Consider the following 16749-nt stretch of genomic DNA (forward strand, 5'->3'; position numbering starts at 1 on the left):
TGTTAATCAAAAAATTTGCCAATTGATCACAAAAGGTTTTATTTTTGTGCCTGTAGTAGCTCCCTTGAAGTCTGACTGGATTTCCATTATCTAATTAAGATAATTTAGAACGACCTTTGTTAGTGGCAGATTATGGTCTTCATCTCTATGTCATGTTGAAGACTCTGAGTCACTGCGATGCAGGCTACAGACGATCAGACCCGAGTTCTAGTCTTGGCTCCTCACTACCTAGTTTGTGTCTTTGGCCAAACTGAACTTTTTGGACTTCATGGTCCTTATATTTAAAATGCATGGTGTTAGACTGGAAGGCTTATGAGTTCCTTTTCAATTAGTCAGATTACTTGTACATTTCTTATTTAGTGTAAACTCTGAGATAGAAACTGTATCTTGTTTGTTTCTAGGTGCCCAGTGTCTGACACATAGTAGGTACTTAAATATTTGAATGAAATGTTATTTTAATTATCTCAGTAATGCATGATTCCAAAATAACTTCCTGAATTGGGCCAACTGGACTTAAATAATTTTGTAATTTTTTTGAATTAGGTTTGGCTAGATTCTAATTGCTGTGAAAACTGCATTTCTTTTCTATAGGTTAGTCATTCATTTAGCAAGTATTAATTGAGCTCTTAGTATGTGCTGAATGCTGTAGAGAGATAGTAACTAGTGTCCATAGAGTACTTAGTGTGCGTCAGACCCTCTCCTAAACGGTTTACATATCTTAATGTCCCAACAACCCAATGAGGTAGATAGTGTTATCTCTGTTTTCATAGAGATGGGCAGGAAGCCAAGGTTCAGAGAGGTGACATAACCCATCTCAGGTCTGGGGTTTGAATATGCTGTTACTGGGATTTCCTATTGCAGTGTATAATTATTGTTTGAGCAGGAGAGTTTTCTTAATTTTTAAATTTAGAATATTTGGTTTGTTTAGATTTTGTGGAATTACATTTTCATCTGGAAATTTCTAAAGTATTTTAATGAAATTATGAGCTTCCCCTTAGATCATGTAGTTGTTCTGGGACCATACTTAGTTTAGTAATCACTTTTTGGATACTAGTTTTCTGTTTTATTTATTTTTAATTTGTGAGATTACATTATACTTGTTTAAGACTTTTCACCTGCCTAAAGAAACAAAAGTATTTCCCATTAAGACTTATGACATTTATTCTATTAAATGCTTCATTAGAGAAGAAAATGTATAGCTGTAGTTAGTGTGCTTATTTTATGTTTGTTAAATCGACTTGTCTCCTGAGAAACCTGCATGCAGGGCAAGAAACAACAGTTAAGAACAGACATGAAACAATGGACTGGTTCAGAATTGCGAAAGGAGTATGACAAGGCCGTATGTATATTGTCACCCTGCTTATTTAACGTCTCTGCAGAATACATTATGTGAAATGCTGGGCTGGATGAACCACAAGGTGGAATAAAGATTACCAGGAGAAATATCAACAACCTCAGATAATACAGATGATACTACTCTAATGGCAGAAAGTGAAGAGGAGCTAAAGAGCCTCTTATGAGGGTGAAAGAAGAAAGTGAACAAAATGGCTTAAAACTCAACATTCAAAAAACTAAGATCATGGCATCCAGTCCCATCACTTCTTGGCAAATAGATGGGGAAAAAGTGAACATAGTGACAGATTTTATTTTCTTGGGCTCCAAAATCAATTTGGATGGTGAATGCAGCCATAAAATTAAAAGACACTTGCTCCTTGGAAGGACAAAGCTAAACAGCATATTAAAAAGCAGAGATATCACTGTTGACAAAGGTCTATAGTCAAAGCTATGGTTTTTCCAGTAGTTATGTACAGATGTGAGAGTTGGACCATGAGGTAATCTGAGCACTAAATAAGTGATAGTTTCAAATTATGGTGCTGGAGAAGACTCTTGAGAGTCCTTTGGACAGCAAGGAGATCAAACTAGTCAATCCTAAAGAAAATCAACCCTGAATATTCATTCAGAAGGACTGATGATGCTGATACTGAAGCTCCAGTACTTTGGCCACTTGATGTGAAGAGTCAACTCATTGGAAAAAACCCTGATACTGGAGAAGATTGAAGGCAAAAGAAGCGGGTGACAGAGGATGAGATGGTTAGCATCACTGACCTCAATGGGCATGAGTTTGAGCAAACTCTGGGAGAGAGTGAGGGACAGGGAAGCCAGTGCTGCAGTTCACGGAGTCGCAGAGTCAGACATGACTTAGTGACCAAACGACAACAAAAATCTAAATGTGGCATCAGTAATTAGAAGGGAAAAATTCTGTGTTAAGGTTTTTCCTCTCTTCTTTAAAAACTTTTTCTTTATCGAGGGATTCATTCAGCAATTGTATGGCCTTTGTGATAGCTTACGGTGAATGGTGTTGGATTCGTGATCTCCAAAGAAGATTTAGCTTCTGGACCAGGAACCAGGCTTGATCACTCAAGAGCTTTTGTGTAGCAGAGTTTTATTAAAGTGTGAAAAGGGACAGAGAAAACTTCTGACACAGACCTCAGAAGGGGGATGAGAGTGCCCCCGCCCCGCTAGTGTTAGCAAGGAAGTTATATACTTTTTAAATTGGTTATTACAATAAAAAGAATGTTTCAAGGTGGTAAAGATCTTACTAGACCCACTCCTATAACTTACATTTTAAGATAACAGGATTAGCCAGGTTTTCAGGAAGAGAAACTGTCCTCAAGCAGGATACATTGTTGTTTTATAATCCTTGGTACAGAGTTTAAAGTGAGTTGTTTGTTATGTAATCATCAGTTCTGGGCTTAAAGAAAAAAATGTTTTATGTGACTGAGGAATGTAGACAAAAGATGTTTGTCCTTTTCTCTTCCTTGAGAATTCCAGACCCCTATTTCCAGTTTGAGATCCCTAGACTCCTTTCTCCTCCTCGGGGACCCCAGACTTCTTATCAGCCTGCCTAGGAATTCCCTCCTTTCATTCCCTCCTTTTCTTTTAGGAGAATTATGTTGCCAAGGGAAAGCGGCGTTGTTTTCATTGCATAACTACTTCCTGCTGTTGAGGGGCATAGTCCCTAAATTGTTGAAGCAACATATTCTGCTAAACCCTCATATGGAGGGTCTCTGATCTGGGGGCCTCAAGTAATAGTTGGAGGAGGCTATGGCACTCATAGGAGCCTGGACAGCCATTTGTAACTTAAAAGCTTTAAGACGGTTAGAAACAAACCACATTTTACAGTTACAGATGTAAGGCAAAATAGTCATTAACCCAAGTTAAAACCTAATCAAAATTAAAAGTTACATTATGGCCATAGTTAAGGTACAATACGTTGTACCAGTCCATCTTAGGATTGCTGGATGTCATCACAGAGTTGAAGAAAGTCTTTTCCTTGAAGTGGAGAAACCCACCCTGGGAAGTCTTTAATTGATGAGAAGGGGGAGCGCTCCACAGACCCAGCAATTATGATTCCAGTATTATGGAATGCAGTGTAGGAACAAGCCCAGGACAGGAAGGCGTTGTCTTGAGGGTCAGATTGCAGACTCAGGACTTTTGGAGTCAGCAGGAGTAAGCCCACATAGATTCTCAGACCCATGTCCGTTCCTGGCTCAAACACCAGCTTGTTTGACTTAAAGGCTGGGTCAGGAGTTAACCTCCCAATAATGTCTGTTGAAAAGGCTGAAAGCTGAGTCACATAGTTAGTTCTAAGGCTTTAGGATCTGTGACAGTATCTCTGTGCAAAACCAGTCTGTCATTGAGGTAATCCCATTTTGTGGGGGCAGTCCATACCCTTATTATTAAAGGTATGGGTAAAACTAAACCAACTATCTTGTGTTTCCTGAGTTAGCTTACCAGGATGCCTCTTATTAGTCTTTTCAACCTTTCCTAAAGATTGGGGTCTCTAGGAACAGTGTAAGTGATGCTCTATTCCTAGAGCTTTCGACACTCCTTGAGTCACAGCAGCTTTAAAGATGGAGCCATTGTTGCTCTGAACTTTGGAGTCTAAGATCCCACTTACATCATGAGAAGTCAGTACATTAAGATTTCACCCATTAGTAAACTTAGGAGCTTTAGGCATTAGCAAAACAGTAGTAGCAATTACCCTTAAGCAATGTGGCCACCTTTTTTCAGTAACAAACAAACTGAACTCGGATTCTGTGGGCAAACTCAAAGCGGGAGCCTGCGAGAGAGTAGTTTGAAGAGCCTTAAAAGCCCTTTAAGTCTCTGGGGACCAAACCAGCTTGTCGGTTTGGGCCTGCTGAGTCTCAGTTATAAGTGTATATAAAGGCTGGGCAAGTTCCCCATAACCCAGAATCTAAAGGAGGCAATAGCCTATAATGCCCAAGAATCCTCTGAATCATCTTAAAGTCATGGTAGAGGATGATTTAGTATAGATTCAATTCTAGAAAGCAAACTTAAGATCAATGACTGAAAAATATTTGGTTCAGTCAGAAATTTCAGACAATGAAGTATCAGGATTAGGCACTTACTATTTGTATATCTTGAACAAGTCTCCATTTATCGTTTGACTTTTTTTTACACCCAAAATAGGAGTGCTGCATGGACTGTTACAGGGGATTAATAGTCCTTGTTCCTCTAAATTTTCAATGATGGGTTTTAACCCTTCCTTAACCTCAGGTTTTAATGGATACTGCTTTTGATGTGGAAATAGGTGAGAGTCTTTGAGTTTGATAGTGACAGGAATAGCATTTTGTGCTTGACCCACAGTTTTTCCATCAGCCCACACTTTAGGATTTACATTTTCTTTTCTTTTCTTTTTTTTTTTAGGATTCACATTTTCTTCAGTTATAAGAGCAGGCTCCATATTCATGAAAACAGAGGCCTGGACCTTGTTTAGTATATCCCTCCCCAGAAGGGGTGGGGGAAGCTCTGGCACGATCAGAAATGTGAGAAATAGCACAGAGTCCCAGTTGCAGCTTAAAGGATGACTGAAATAATAGCGTTTGGCTTGTCCAAACAGCCCCATTACGATAGTGGATCGGGAGGAAAGTGGACCAGGGGCTTTAGTGAGCAGAAAGTTGCCCCAGTGTCCAAAAGAGATTGATGTGTTGGCCCCCACAGTTATTAATACCCGGGGTTCCTCAGGTGTAATTAGGACGGGAGCTTGTGTGGGGACCCCTGGGCACCTTCAGTCCTGATTGTCTTGCAAGTCCGACCCCTGAAACCTATGCCTCTGGGGTAGTCTTTCCTCCATTGTGGTCCCTTGCAGACTGGACATGGAGCTGGGGTGGCTTAGAGGCCTGAGGGCAATCCTGCTTGAGGTGCCCCTCGTTTCCACAGTAATAGCAAGCCCATCCCTTTTTACCTGGGTCCCTCTTGGCATTCTTCTCAGGCTGTTTCAGAGAGGGTCTAACAGTCATGCTGGGGATTCAGTCTTTCCCTGGTCTTTTTTTTTTTTTTTTTTTTTTTTTTGACTCGTATTTTCCTCTTATTCTCTACCATAATATACCATCTGAGCCAGCTGCAACAGTTTAAAATTTTTAAAGACTGATTTGGTCCAAATGCCTGTTTTTGTAACTTATGGTGGATATCTGGAGCTGAATGAGTGATAAATCTTTTAAGATCATTCCTCCCTCTGCACTTTCAGGATCAATGTCAGTAAACTTATGGAGAGCCTCCCATACTCTATCTAGGAATTACTAGGAGTTTCCTTCTCTTCCTGTTCTATGTCAGCCAGCTTAGCATAGTTTAGTCTTAGTGTGCGCTTGCTTGAGTCCTTGAAGGTTACTTCTTGCAAAGACTCTGATCCTACCTTCCTTTAGCCGTGTTATAGCCTCAGTCTGGCACAGTTGTGGGAACTGCTTGACTCCCAGTAGGGATGACGGCTATTTCATGTTCGCTTTTCCCCCTTGTCTCATGTTCAAGCCATTTATTTCCAAAAGCAGTAGCTTCCCCCAGAACTCAAGCTCTCAAGTCAGGAGTGAGCGTCAGTCCTAAGACATACCCTCTGAATAGTCTGGACCGCATTGGGACTGTTTGAAATTCTACCTAGACTGAGGCAGCCCCTCCTGGAAGGGTGCCCTGATCCTCAGCCTTGAGGCTTGAGAGTAGTTCAGTTGGGAGCCCCAGATACAGGGGCAAAGTAGGAGGACAGGAGGGAGCTGAAGGTTTCACACCCAAATCTGCACCCTTAGGACATAAGTCTGGCATGTCTCGAGAGAGACAAAGAGCAACACGTATGGCACTTCTGCCCATTTCTCTTGTTTTCTACAGAACTGGTCTAGTTGTGAAACAGTATCGTAATTGAGAGACCTTTTAACAGGCCAGCGTTTCCCCATCTTCTAAAGGATACTATGGCCATTCAGTATCACAGAAGAAGATCAGGCATGTCTCTTTAAACTCTGGGTATCAAACTTGTCCCAGTTTTTTAAAATACATTGTAAATGAGTGGTTCTGGAACTGTTAGCTCCCATCTGTGAGAGAGAAAAAAGCCGCATCCACAACCGTGGCTTCTTTCCACTAGAAGTGTCCCTTCCTGCTCTAAATGGGGGTGTAGACAGACTCTTCACCAAGGTTTTCCTTCCCTGGTCGGACTTAGTCTGTCCCTTACCAACGCAGGCATCTTACTCGTCCCTCCTGGTTGTCCCCCTGAGGCGGGGTAGAGGTGCCCCAGGGGTAGGCCTGATAGCATCCCAGACTGATTTCCAGTTTCTTACCACCAAGACATTTGACTTCCCGGAATGTTTCCCAAGCTAGTACTACCAGGGGAAGCCTCCGTCTTAAGTGTGCCCAGGCACATTCCTGAGTACAGTGCTGACCGCAGTAGAAGCGGTGAGTCATAAAGGGACAAACAGCAACCAAGATGTCCCTCCTGAGTGTCACCACGCCAGCATATGTGATAGGAAAAGGGTCAGCCAGCGAGGAAAAAGTGTTTTTTATCCTCAAGCCACTAGGGCTAATCCTTCCAGTTCATGTCTACAGATTGCACAAAAGGAGTATCTAGGGAGTTGAGACAAAAGTCATCAGAGAGCCTTCTCTGGTCTGCTAAGAGCTGACATTACCACAAAAGAAGCCCATTGTAATTCCAATCTAACCACATCTTGCAATTCCCGATCTATGTCCTTGAAAGCCTCATGGTCACCAGCAGGGCTTCTCTCCACGTAGATAGGAGACACAGCCATGACAGAGACTCACTTTCAGGTCCCTGGCTCCTGAGGTCGGCAGCCAAGAGAGTGCCTGAGAGACTGAGAGACGTTCCTGGAGCTGGAGCTCCACCTTGCTCCCAAACGTGCTCTTGGAACTTTCGGCTCCTAGCAAGGCTAGGCGCTTACATACTTGGGGTCTAAGTAAAAGTACATAGTAACAGCATGGATCACAAGTCCCTTGAAAGTCTGATCAGACAGATTATGTTAGTAGCTCTAATTCCCCACACACTTAGGAAATGGTCAAAGAGACCAGGAAAAGATGACTGAGAAAGGAAAGTTCTGTCCACATGCTTCGCCCATTTCTGGCTGCTCCTCTCGCAGGGACGTTGGGTGTCTCTTGGCATTGGCAGGTCAGTATAAATATAAACCCCTGATGAGATTCCCCTTTTGGGGGCTACCCTCAGTCATTACAAGACACTGTGAAACTGCAGAGCAGGGCTCAATGCTCGCTTCATGCAGGGCGTATCATCCATTCACACAAGCACACCATAGAGTTAGTAAAGCAGAAAACCTGTTTACTGAGAAAGCAGAGACAGCTCTCAGTGTTCTTACTTTGGCCTGAAGATCCCGGACCAGCCCCCAAGGTGATGGCTTACGGTGAACAGTGTCGGATTCATGATCTCCGAAGAAGAAGATTTAGCTTCAGGACCAGGGACCAGGCTTGATCACTCAAGAGCTTTTGTGTAGCAGTTTTATTAAGGTATGAAAAGGGACAGAGAAAGGTTCTGACACAGACCTCAGAAGGAGGATGAGAGTGCCCCCCTTGCTCGTGTTAGCAAGGGAGCTATACGTTTTTAATTGGTTATTACAATAAATCAAAAGAATGTCCAAGGTTGTAAAGATCTTACTAGACCCACTCCCACAATTTACATTTTAAAAGAACAGGATTAGCCAGAAGGTTTTTAGGAAGGAGAAACTTTCCTCAAGCAGGATACATTGTTGTTCTATAATCCTTAGTACAGAGTTTAAACTGAGTTGTTTGTTGTGTAATCATCAGTTCTGGGCTTAAAGAAAAAAAAAAAATACTTTATGTGACTAAGATTAAGAAGTATAGAGGAAAAAACAGATGTTTCTCCTTTCTTCCTCCTTGAGAATTCCAGACCCCTATTTCTACTTTGAGAACCCTGGACCCCTTTCTCCTCCTCAGGGACCCCAGACTTCTTATCAACCTGCCTAGGAATTGACTCATTTTTTTTCTACTTTTCATTTACTTATTAATAGTTGTTTCTGTCTAGTTATGTTTATTTTTAGCCAGCCAAAAGCTTAGATAATATACCAGTTTTTCCCCAATACTTTGATGTATATATATTGATGTTTTAAAATATTCTTTGTTTCCCTTTTTGTCTTTTCTTTGTTTTGGAGCACTGGCTGGGGGACTAGTGAATTTCCTAAGAGTTGTCATTTGAAGCTGGCCTGTGCTAATAGTTAAATGAGAACTCAAGAGACTTTCAAAGAACTAAGTCTGGTAAACTTTAAAGAGTATTTTCTCCAAAAAATTATTAATGAATTCTCTTGAGATGCTTAGTAAAAGACAAGAGTATTTAAACATTAGTATTTAAGAACTAGTTTCAGACTTCATGCCGGAGCTGTGAATTTAGGTGTCTCAGGATAAAAGTGTGCCACAGCACCTTTAATCTCTTTCGTCCTTATTAGAATGTGTAGGTTGTTGTTTTCCATGATGAATTATGTTGTGGCCTAAGTTTTACAAAGTGCATTTCTTACTCCTAAATGAATATGTCTGTCATCTGAGTTTCTCAGTTTCCACCTTGGATGTTGAAGCCTCTAAACTGATTAGGAACCTGCTTATGAGGTACAGTTTGGAAACTTGAGATGTCAAGGCCTGCTGACATTGGGCTTAAGAGCTGAGGACACCAGGCAGGCAGTCAACTACACTTTCTCTGTTTTGTCTACTTTACCTTACTAGTTATTTCTGCCTTCCTTTGGTCAAGGGTATATTGTGATAAAGTCTGAAGTGTTTCCATTGACCTCTTTTTTCAGCTCCTGGCACTATGAATGTTTTTTGCCAGATAATTTCATTGTTTCTAGTTTTCTGTGTAATAATTAACTTCACAGATTAAAAACCACAAAACTGTAAAGAATAGCTGAAAGTGTTCTATTATAGTGCCTTGTGTAGTTGGCCAATAACTTTGGCTCATGAAACATACAAAGTGTGCATGCTCAGTCATGTCCGACTCTTTGTGACCTCATGGACTTGGCCCTCCAGGTTCCTCTGTGCATGGACTTCTCCAGGCAAGAATACTGGAGTGGGTTGCCATTTCCTCCTCTTCTTTCCCGACCCAGGGATCAAACCCACAGCTCCTGTGTTTCCTGCATTGCAGGCAGATTCTTTACCACTGAGCTAAAGTGTACTACTAAAAAAAAAAAATCAGAAACAGCCATTAACATGAGCAAATATTCTTTATTTTATACAGTGTATAAAATTAGTTAAGATGTGTTAACTAATTATATTAACTAATTAAAATTAGTTAATATAAAAATATTTGTTTTGGTAGCTAAAATATTCATTTCTTCCTTCCGTCCATCAGTGATAATCTCTTTATGGCCTGAGATTATCAGGTGTTTATGTTGAACGCTCTCCTATTGCCTCATTCCTCCTCTCAGATGCAGATAATTGTACCTTAGAACTTTGTGTTCTTACTACACCTTAAATGTATTCATGCACTTAGTATTTGCTAAGTATTTAATACAGACCTGACAGTTGTGGGTGCTGGAGACTGATGCTGAAAACCAGTGAGTCCACTGCTCTCAGGCCGTGTACGTTCTCTGAGGCCAGACCAGCTCGCTTCCTAGTGCTCAGTTCTGTGAGGATGCAGAGCAGACCAATGTGAGCGTCCACTCAGCAGTGGGTGTTGAGGTGGGAGGAGGGGAAGGCCAGACTGCTGCAGAGGGTCCTTAAGGTGAGACCCAAGTGAGGTGGCCTTCATGGAGACGCCGCAGCAGGACATCGGCCCTCGGGGAGACATGCATCTGGTCTGCTGGACTGAGGGGTGGTGTTGGGTTGTGCTGTGGTACCAGCTGAGGTCAAGAGGAAGGTGGGGACCTATTGTTTTTCCCTTTAGTTCATGTCGATGGGTTTAGATTTTCTTCTCAGTGCAGTGGGAAGTTAAGGTTTTCAAAAATAAAGTTAACTTGGGATTAGAGTGGTGTTGGTGAAGAAAAGTGATTAAAGTCGGCATGTATTTTGGAGGTAGACTGCGTGGCTTTGCTGATGCATTAGATATGGGGGTGAAGGAAAAAGAAAACTGAGCAGTGATGCCTAGGACACTTTAGAGCAATAGGGATGCCTGGGGAATAATAAGGCCTGTGTATGCATGTGGGCAAGTGAGTTCAGTTCAGTCGCTCGGTCGTGTCCAACTCCTTGCAACACCAAGGACTGCAACACACCAGGCCTCCCTGTGCATCAACAAATCCTGGAGCTTGCTCAAACTCTTGTCCATCAAGTCAGTGATGCCGTCCAACCATCTCATCCTCTGCCGTCCCCTTGTTCTCCTGCCTTCAATCTTTCCCAGCATCAGGGTCTTTTCCAATGAGTCAGTTCTTCACATCAGGTGGCCGAAGTATTGGAGTTTCAGCTTCAGCATCAGTCCTTCCAATGAATAGTCAGGACTGATTTCCTTTGGGATGGACTGGTTGGATCTCCTTGCTGTCCAAGCGATTCTCAAGAGTCTTCTCCAACACCACAGTTTAAAAGCATCAATTCTTTGGTGCCCAGCTTTCTTTATGGTCCAACTGTCACATCCATACATGACTACTGGAAAAACCATAGCCTTGACTAGACGGACCTTTGTTAGCAAAATAATGTCTCTGCTGAGGGGATGTTAGAAAAAGAGCTGCATTCTGGACAGGTTACCTTCCAGGTGCCTATCATATATATTTAGGTGGTGCAGTCAAGTGGCGAGTTAAGCTCCAGGGAAACCTTTGTGCTGTCTGAAAGTCATCAGCCTGTGGATGGTATTTAGAGCTGTGGACAGACCCGTAGCTGGGGAGAGTGAGTGTCAGAGAAGGCTTGACACCAGGGCTGGGCCAGGGATGGCAGAGCTGTATTATTATGTGGAGGCCACCCACGGGGTGGGGCTGCAGCCTGGTGGGGGGAAGGAAAATGGAAGAGGGGTGCTTCTCAGCGGATGTGCTTCAAGAGCAATGCTGAGAAGTGGAGGGAGAGCGGCAAGGGAGTGACCCCTCGCCTTTGGTGAAGAGTAATCTCTTTGGAGCAGTGGGTGGTCAGGTGGGAGTGAGCTAAGTGTGGGCAGGAAGGTGAGGGAGCAGTGACGGGATGCTGGCAGCTTTTCAGGAAGCTCCGTCCTCCAGGGGTGTAGGAGGTGGGTTGAGGGAGGGGTGTTTTTATTTGTGGTGACTGTGGTGTTTGATGGAAACTACTGGAATGCATACACTGAAGGATTCAGTAGAGTGGGAGAGATGTTTGTCAGGGGAGGGTATTGTTGCAGGCCCGGTGTTGTGTCCTTGCAGAAGCAGAGGGTTGCGGGCCTCAGCGTGAAAGGCTTGGCTGTAAATAGCATGGGCACTCAGCAGAAGGAAGCGCTAGCGTCTGAGTACAGGTGGAACAGGGTCTCCATTTGGGACTGAACTGAGTAGCTCTTGTTTTTGGTCCTCAGATTATTTTAGAGAACTTCAGGTCCGGGTTTCTTAAGCATTGGCTTCTGTGCTGAGTGCTTCATTTCCTGTAAGGGGCGGTCCTGTGTGTTGCAGCCATTTAGCAGAGCCTAACCTCCACCTTCGGATGCCAGTAGCATGCTGTCTCTCCCCCAGCCCTCTCCCCAGCCCCACTGTCTCCAAGACACTGCCAGGTGTCCTCTCAGGGAGAGTCATCCATGAGTGAGAGCCACAGGTCTAAAGGGAGGTTATCTGGTAAAGTTAAGGGTACTTAAGTGTAGCTTTGGGTTGGACTGAGCATTTCAAAAGGTCTCCTGGAAGGATGGAAAAGGAGCTTTATGTATACAAATCACTACCTTTTCGCTTCATGGACTGTATCTCCTTTTCCTTTTTTCTCTAAAATGTTCTTCTTGTGTATTCTCTGTGTAGTATTAGTTCTTGTTTCTCTCACATTCCTTTGGGTCTTCTGAAGTTTTTTTTTTTGGTCTCTACTTTGGGAGGCAGAAGTTTGTAAAATGTATCAAGGGCATAACTAAGCAATTTTCAAAATGTGGAAGTTTCATAAATGGGGCTCTTTTGACAGTGAATCAGATACCTTGGAGGCAAGATTGTATATAAAAGCCAAATATACAAATAGTACTTGAGTGATGTTGTATATTTTACACATATTTTTGCTTTAAAATAGTAACAGTAATATTCTCTAACTGCTGCAAGATTTGGTTAAAGGAAAGAACCCTTGAGGGTAAAAGACACTAAATGTCAGTGAACTTTTGAGTTTAAATCGTTGTTGTTTAGTGCTAAGTTGTGTCTGACTCTTACCACCCCATGGACTGTAGCCCACCAGGCCCCTTCATCCATGGGATTTCCCAGGTAAGAATACTGGAGTGGTTGCCATTTCCTTCTTCAGGGGATCTTCCCAACCCAAGGATCCAACCTGCGTCTCCTGCATTAGCAGGCAGATTCTTTACCAGGGAAGCCCATTGATTTTAAACTACCTCCAGTATTTCTACTTGTGTCTTCTTCTGAGGTTATTGTCTTCTTCAGTTTTTAAGTTTAACTTTTATGTGACTGTCAGTGGGTACATTAATACCTCGTTGGTTGGAATCTTGCCGAGGAATAGCTGTAATTATCCTCTGTTTCAAAAAATCGTCAAGTTTCAAAAATCTTTAAAAATTTGTTTTGATATATAAATAATCACTTAAGAAACACAGCTTTTGGTAGCTGAAGTTTTGGTTGTATTCATTCATTTGGATACCTGAAGAAAAAATTTCTCGTCATTGGTTAGAATTTACCACAGTGCTTTTTCCAGTCTTGTGCAGTGAGCACTGCTTAACTTTATTTTTATTTTTCTGTAGTATATATTTGGTGTTTCTTTGATTACATTTTTTAGTCAAAGATTGTGAGTGTTATTGATTGCAACTTGTTCTTTTTAGCCCCATTCAGAAATAGTTCATGGATATCCATATATACCAGTTTATATACATTTTAGAGATTTTAATGTCCATATGGTATTCCACATTATAAAGGTACAATAATACATTTTATTGTTTCTCCCCAGGTGATTAGATTGTCTCATTTTTTGTGGCTTCTTATTGTTTTTTAGCATTTTAAACAACATTATCCTGTTGTTTATTGATCTTTCTGTTGGGGTGCACAGACTTTCTAGTTGTGGCGCATGGCCTAACTTGCGTGGAGGCGTGTTGGATCTTAGTGCCCTGATCAGGGATTGAACCCTTGTCCCCTGCATGGCAAAACAGATTCTTAACCATTGGACCACCCTGAATATTGTCGGGTGAAGAAAAATCAATCACCATTGATTGGTGGAGGCTGTAATTTATGGGAATAAGGGTCAGCAGGTCCACACAGTCTTACACGCTTCCCATTCTGTGAAGTGGTGAGCTTTCCCGTAGTGTGGGTGCTTCAGCAGAGGCACCTCTGCCTGTGGGGCAGGCGGAAGAGTAGCCTCAGGTAGATCAACACCGTGGATGTGGGTCCCCCCAACACGAGCTGGAATACCCGCTGTCTGCAGGCCGGGGACACCACAGGGGCTGGGCACCCCGTGCCTCTGGGCCCCTTGGTCCGCCGAGTGACTGAGGGGAGGACAGCCCACCTGCTGTGGGCGGTGCGGGGCCTGGGCTTGCAAGCTGCCAGGCATCCCTCCGGAGGTCTTGAGGTTGTTAAGTGGGCAGGACTACTTGTTTCAAAACATCCCTGTGCATATCTGTCCTGATTTGTGTGAATCTTTTTAGGACAGATTCCAGCAAAAATGATCTATATCATGGATGATCTATATCATGGACTGTCTTTCTTACTAATTACTGTGTGTAGATGGCTTTTCCTCCACGTTTGCCATTGCTGGATATTTTTAATGTTTTAAATCTTGCCATTTAGGTAAATGGAAGGTCACTATGATATTAATAATAGATTTTCATGGTTTATTAATAAGGTTTAGTAATTGGCTAAATTCCTCCTTGTTGGTCTTTTACAAAAATTTTCTTAGCTCTTTGTATGTTTTCCAGACGACTTTTGGAACCACCATGTCAGAGCATTGTCCCTGCTGTTGGGATTTTGATTGGCAGTGTATGGTTTCATGGATTTGGTATTTACAGCCTTTTCATGTGGAAACACTGACTTTTCATTTGGATCTTCTTCATATTCTGTAGTTACTTGTTTCTTTATTCAGGTAACATAATTTTAAAGTTTAGCCTATTCTTAAGTTTTTCACAGTCTTCATTGCTATTGGAGAAATAGTATTTTTATTGTGCACTGTGTGCCAGGGTTTGTGTCTGTAGTGCTAAATTTGAGTTTTCCACACTTCTGTTCTTTTAGGCATTTTTCAATTAGAAATTCATAGATCCTTGCTGTAGGTGTTTATAAGTGAAAAAGGGATAAAAAAGAAAAACCTAAATTATTTTAGGATAATTGAATGTTACCACTCTGCCTTAAAAGACTTGTAAGTGGGATTCTTAAAGTATTGATGGAACAGAATTGACCTGAATACTAAAATGAGCCTTGTTACTTAATAGCAAGTCACATAGACTCTCCAGGTTTAATTTTTTATATGCATAAAATTAGGGTATTCAAAAAGACTTGCTATTATATCTCAGTTCTAATTAATGTAGTTTTTAAAAAATTTGAGATTAATTTGAATTAATTTTCTAAAATTACTAATTAAAAAATAATTGGGTTGAATGCAAAGGAGTTTAGTTTACTCTTAGGTATTTTAAAAATGCATGTTATGCTGAATACCTTGTTTCTCATTCCACATCGTCCCTGTCGCTCTGTATAGCAGTGTGCCTCTGCTTCCCCTTGCCTCCGACAGAGCCCGGCCTACTTAAGGTGACTCAGAAGCCCTCACACCTGCCCCTCCTCTCCCTCGCTCACCTGTTTTCCCTTCCCTTTCCAGAAGCTCTAATGAGTCTGTATTTTGCTTCTTTGCAGGCTTTTCAGACTCTCCATGTGTGTGCCTTCACTGTCTTCCCTCCTTCCCGCTGTGTTTTTCAGACCCTGTTTAGTTGCCCTGGGAAGCCACCTCTGACAGTCAGTCGACTTCCATCTCATGAACTTCCTCAGAACCACCTGCTCACGCTTGCTCACATTTACCTGCTAATGCAGTTGTCTTTTTACTCGTCTGTCACTTCTTGAAGGCACAGACCATACCTGTCGGTGTCAATGATACATTTTAAAGTGATACTCGATCATATTAAGACTTAAGTATAACTGTTAAGCAATTAGATGTTTCATTAATATTTCTGTTGTTTCCTTTTTGTCCTAGGACTGGGCCAACGCGAACGTCAGCAGACAGATCGAGGACACTGTACTGTATGGTTACTATAGTGAGTAAATTTCCATTTCATTTCCTGTCTGGGCTGGTCACCAAAGTGTAGAATAAAGCTACATATAAACTTTAAATTTTGAGATTGCACTTGAGATGAGTGTTTCAGCACCAGAAATAAGTAGTATAGAATTCACCTCGTCATCTTGAAGCTTCTGTAAGATACTTTGCTTCATTAAGGTTCACCTGCCGCCCTTCTCTGTAGACGTTTAGTCATGTTAAGTCTCAGCTCTCTGCCTCTGATAGATACCATTGTTTGCTCACCTTCTTTACCACTTTCCCACTTGAAGTGTTGATTTTGAGTATCTGTATTCCAGAAATTTCTTCTAAGTATTGGCAGTAGTAGAGTGTACTGTCTGGGAGTTTGCAGCATCACCTTTTCTATACTCTACAGAGCCTATTAATCTGGGAGTCATGGGGGATTGAGGGCTTCCCTGGTAGCTCAGCTGGTTAAGAATTCACCTGCGATGAAGGGGACCCCAGTCTGATTTCTTGGTCGGGAAGATCCCCTGGAGAAGGGATTTCAGCTACCCACTCCAGTATTCTTGACTGGAGGATCCCCATGGACAGAGGAGCCTGGCGGGCTGCAGTCCATGGGGTTGCGAAGAGTCCCATGCAACTGAGTGACTAAGCACAGCACAGCATGGAGACCTGGGCCCTTCCTCCTTTGTTTCCTCTCTTCCTTCTGTAGTGTTGGATTAGGGAAGCTATTTATAATAACCACTTAAATGTTTCCCAAGTGTTTTCTTTGAAAACATATAAATGTGCTTTTAAAAAATGTTTAAGTGCTGAATTAGAAAAGGGATGTCCTTTTTTTTCAGTTAGCAGTGAGTCAAGAGGTTGAAAAAAATTTTTTGTAGAATACTGAAAAAACATCCGTAGAAGTTTGTGTTGATAGGATGAGTTTTTCAAGGATGTCATAGGATTTTAATTTAGCTGCTTTGGCTCTAACTTTGTCCCTTACCTACCTAAAATCTGCAGGACCTATGAAATTCTTTTTCTTTGGTATAGATTTTAGAAATATTTTTATGGTGTTTTGATAAAGAATTCATTATTTCTTATGAATACATTAAATATGTATCATAAACTTCATATTTGACCTAGTAAGTGAACACTTGAAATGCTGGTATATTAAGCAGTCTATTGCTTTTCGTTACAAATTTACTGTGTGCA

General features: G+C 41.9%; 1 protein-coding gene across 2 annotated transcripts in view; it reads left to right on the forward strand.

Annotated features, from left to right (window-relative positions):
* The window catches only part of LMBRD1 (LMBR1 domain containing 1), a 136798-nt gene that overhangs the window by 9638 nt on the left and 110411 nt on the right, over positions 1-16749 (forward strand). For both annotated transcript variants that reach the window (XM_044924545.1, XM_006074255.3), the window contains exon 3: positions 15517-15577. In XM_044924545.1, coding sequence (XP_044780480.1) covers positions 15517-15577 — 61 coding nt within the window. The remainder of the gene's footprint in view (positions 1-15516; positions 15578-16749) is intronic.

This window comes from Bubalus bubalis, chromosome 10 (genome assembly GCF_019923935.1).
Source record: "Bubalus bubalis isolate 160015118507 breed Murrah chromosome 10, NDDB_SH_1, whole genome shotgun sequence".
Taxonomy (NCBI): Eukaryota; Metazoa; Chordata; class Mammalia; order Artiodactyla; family Bovidae; genus Bubalus; species Bubalus bubalis.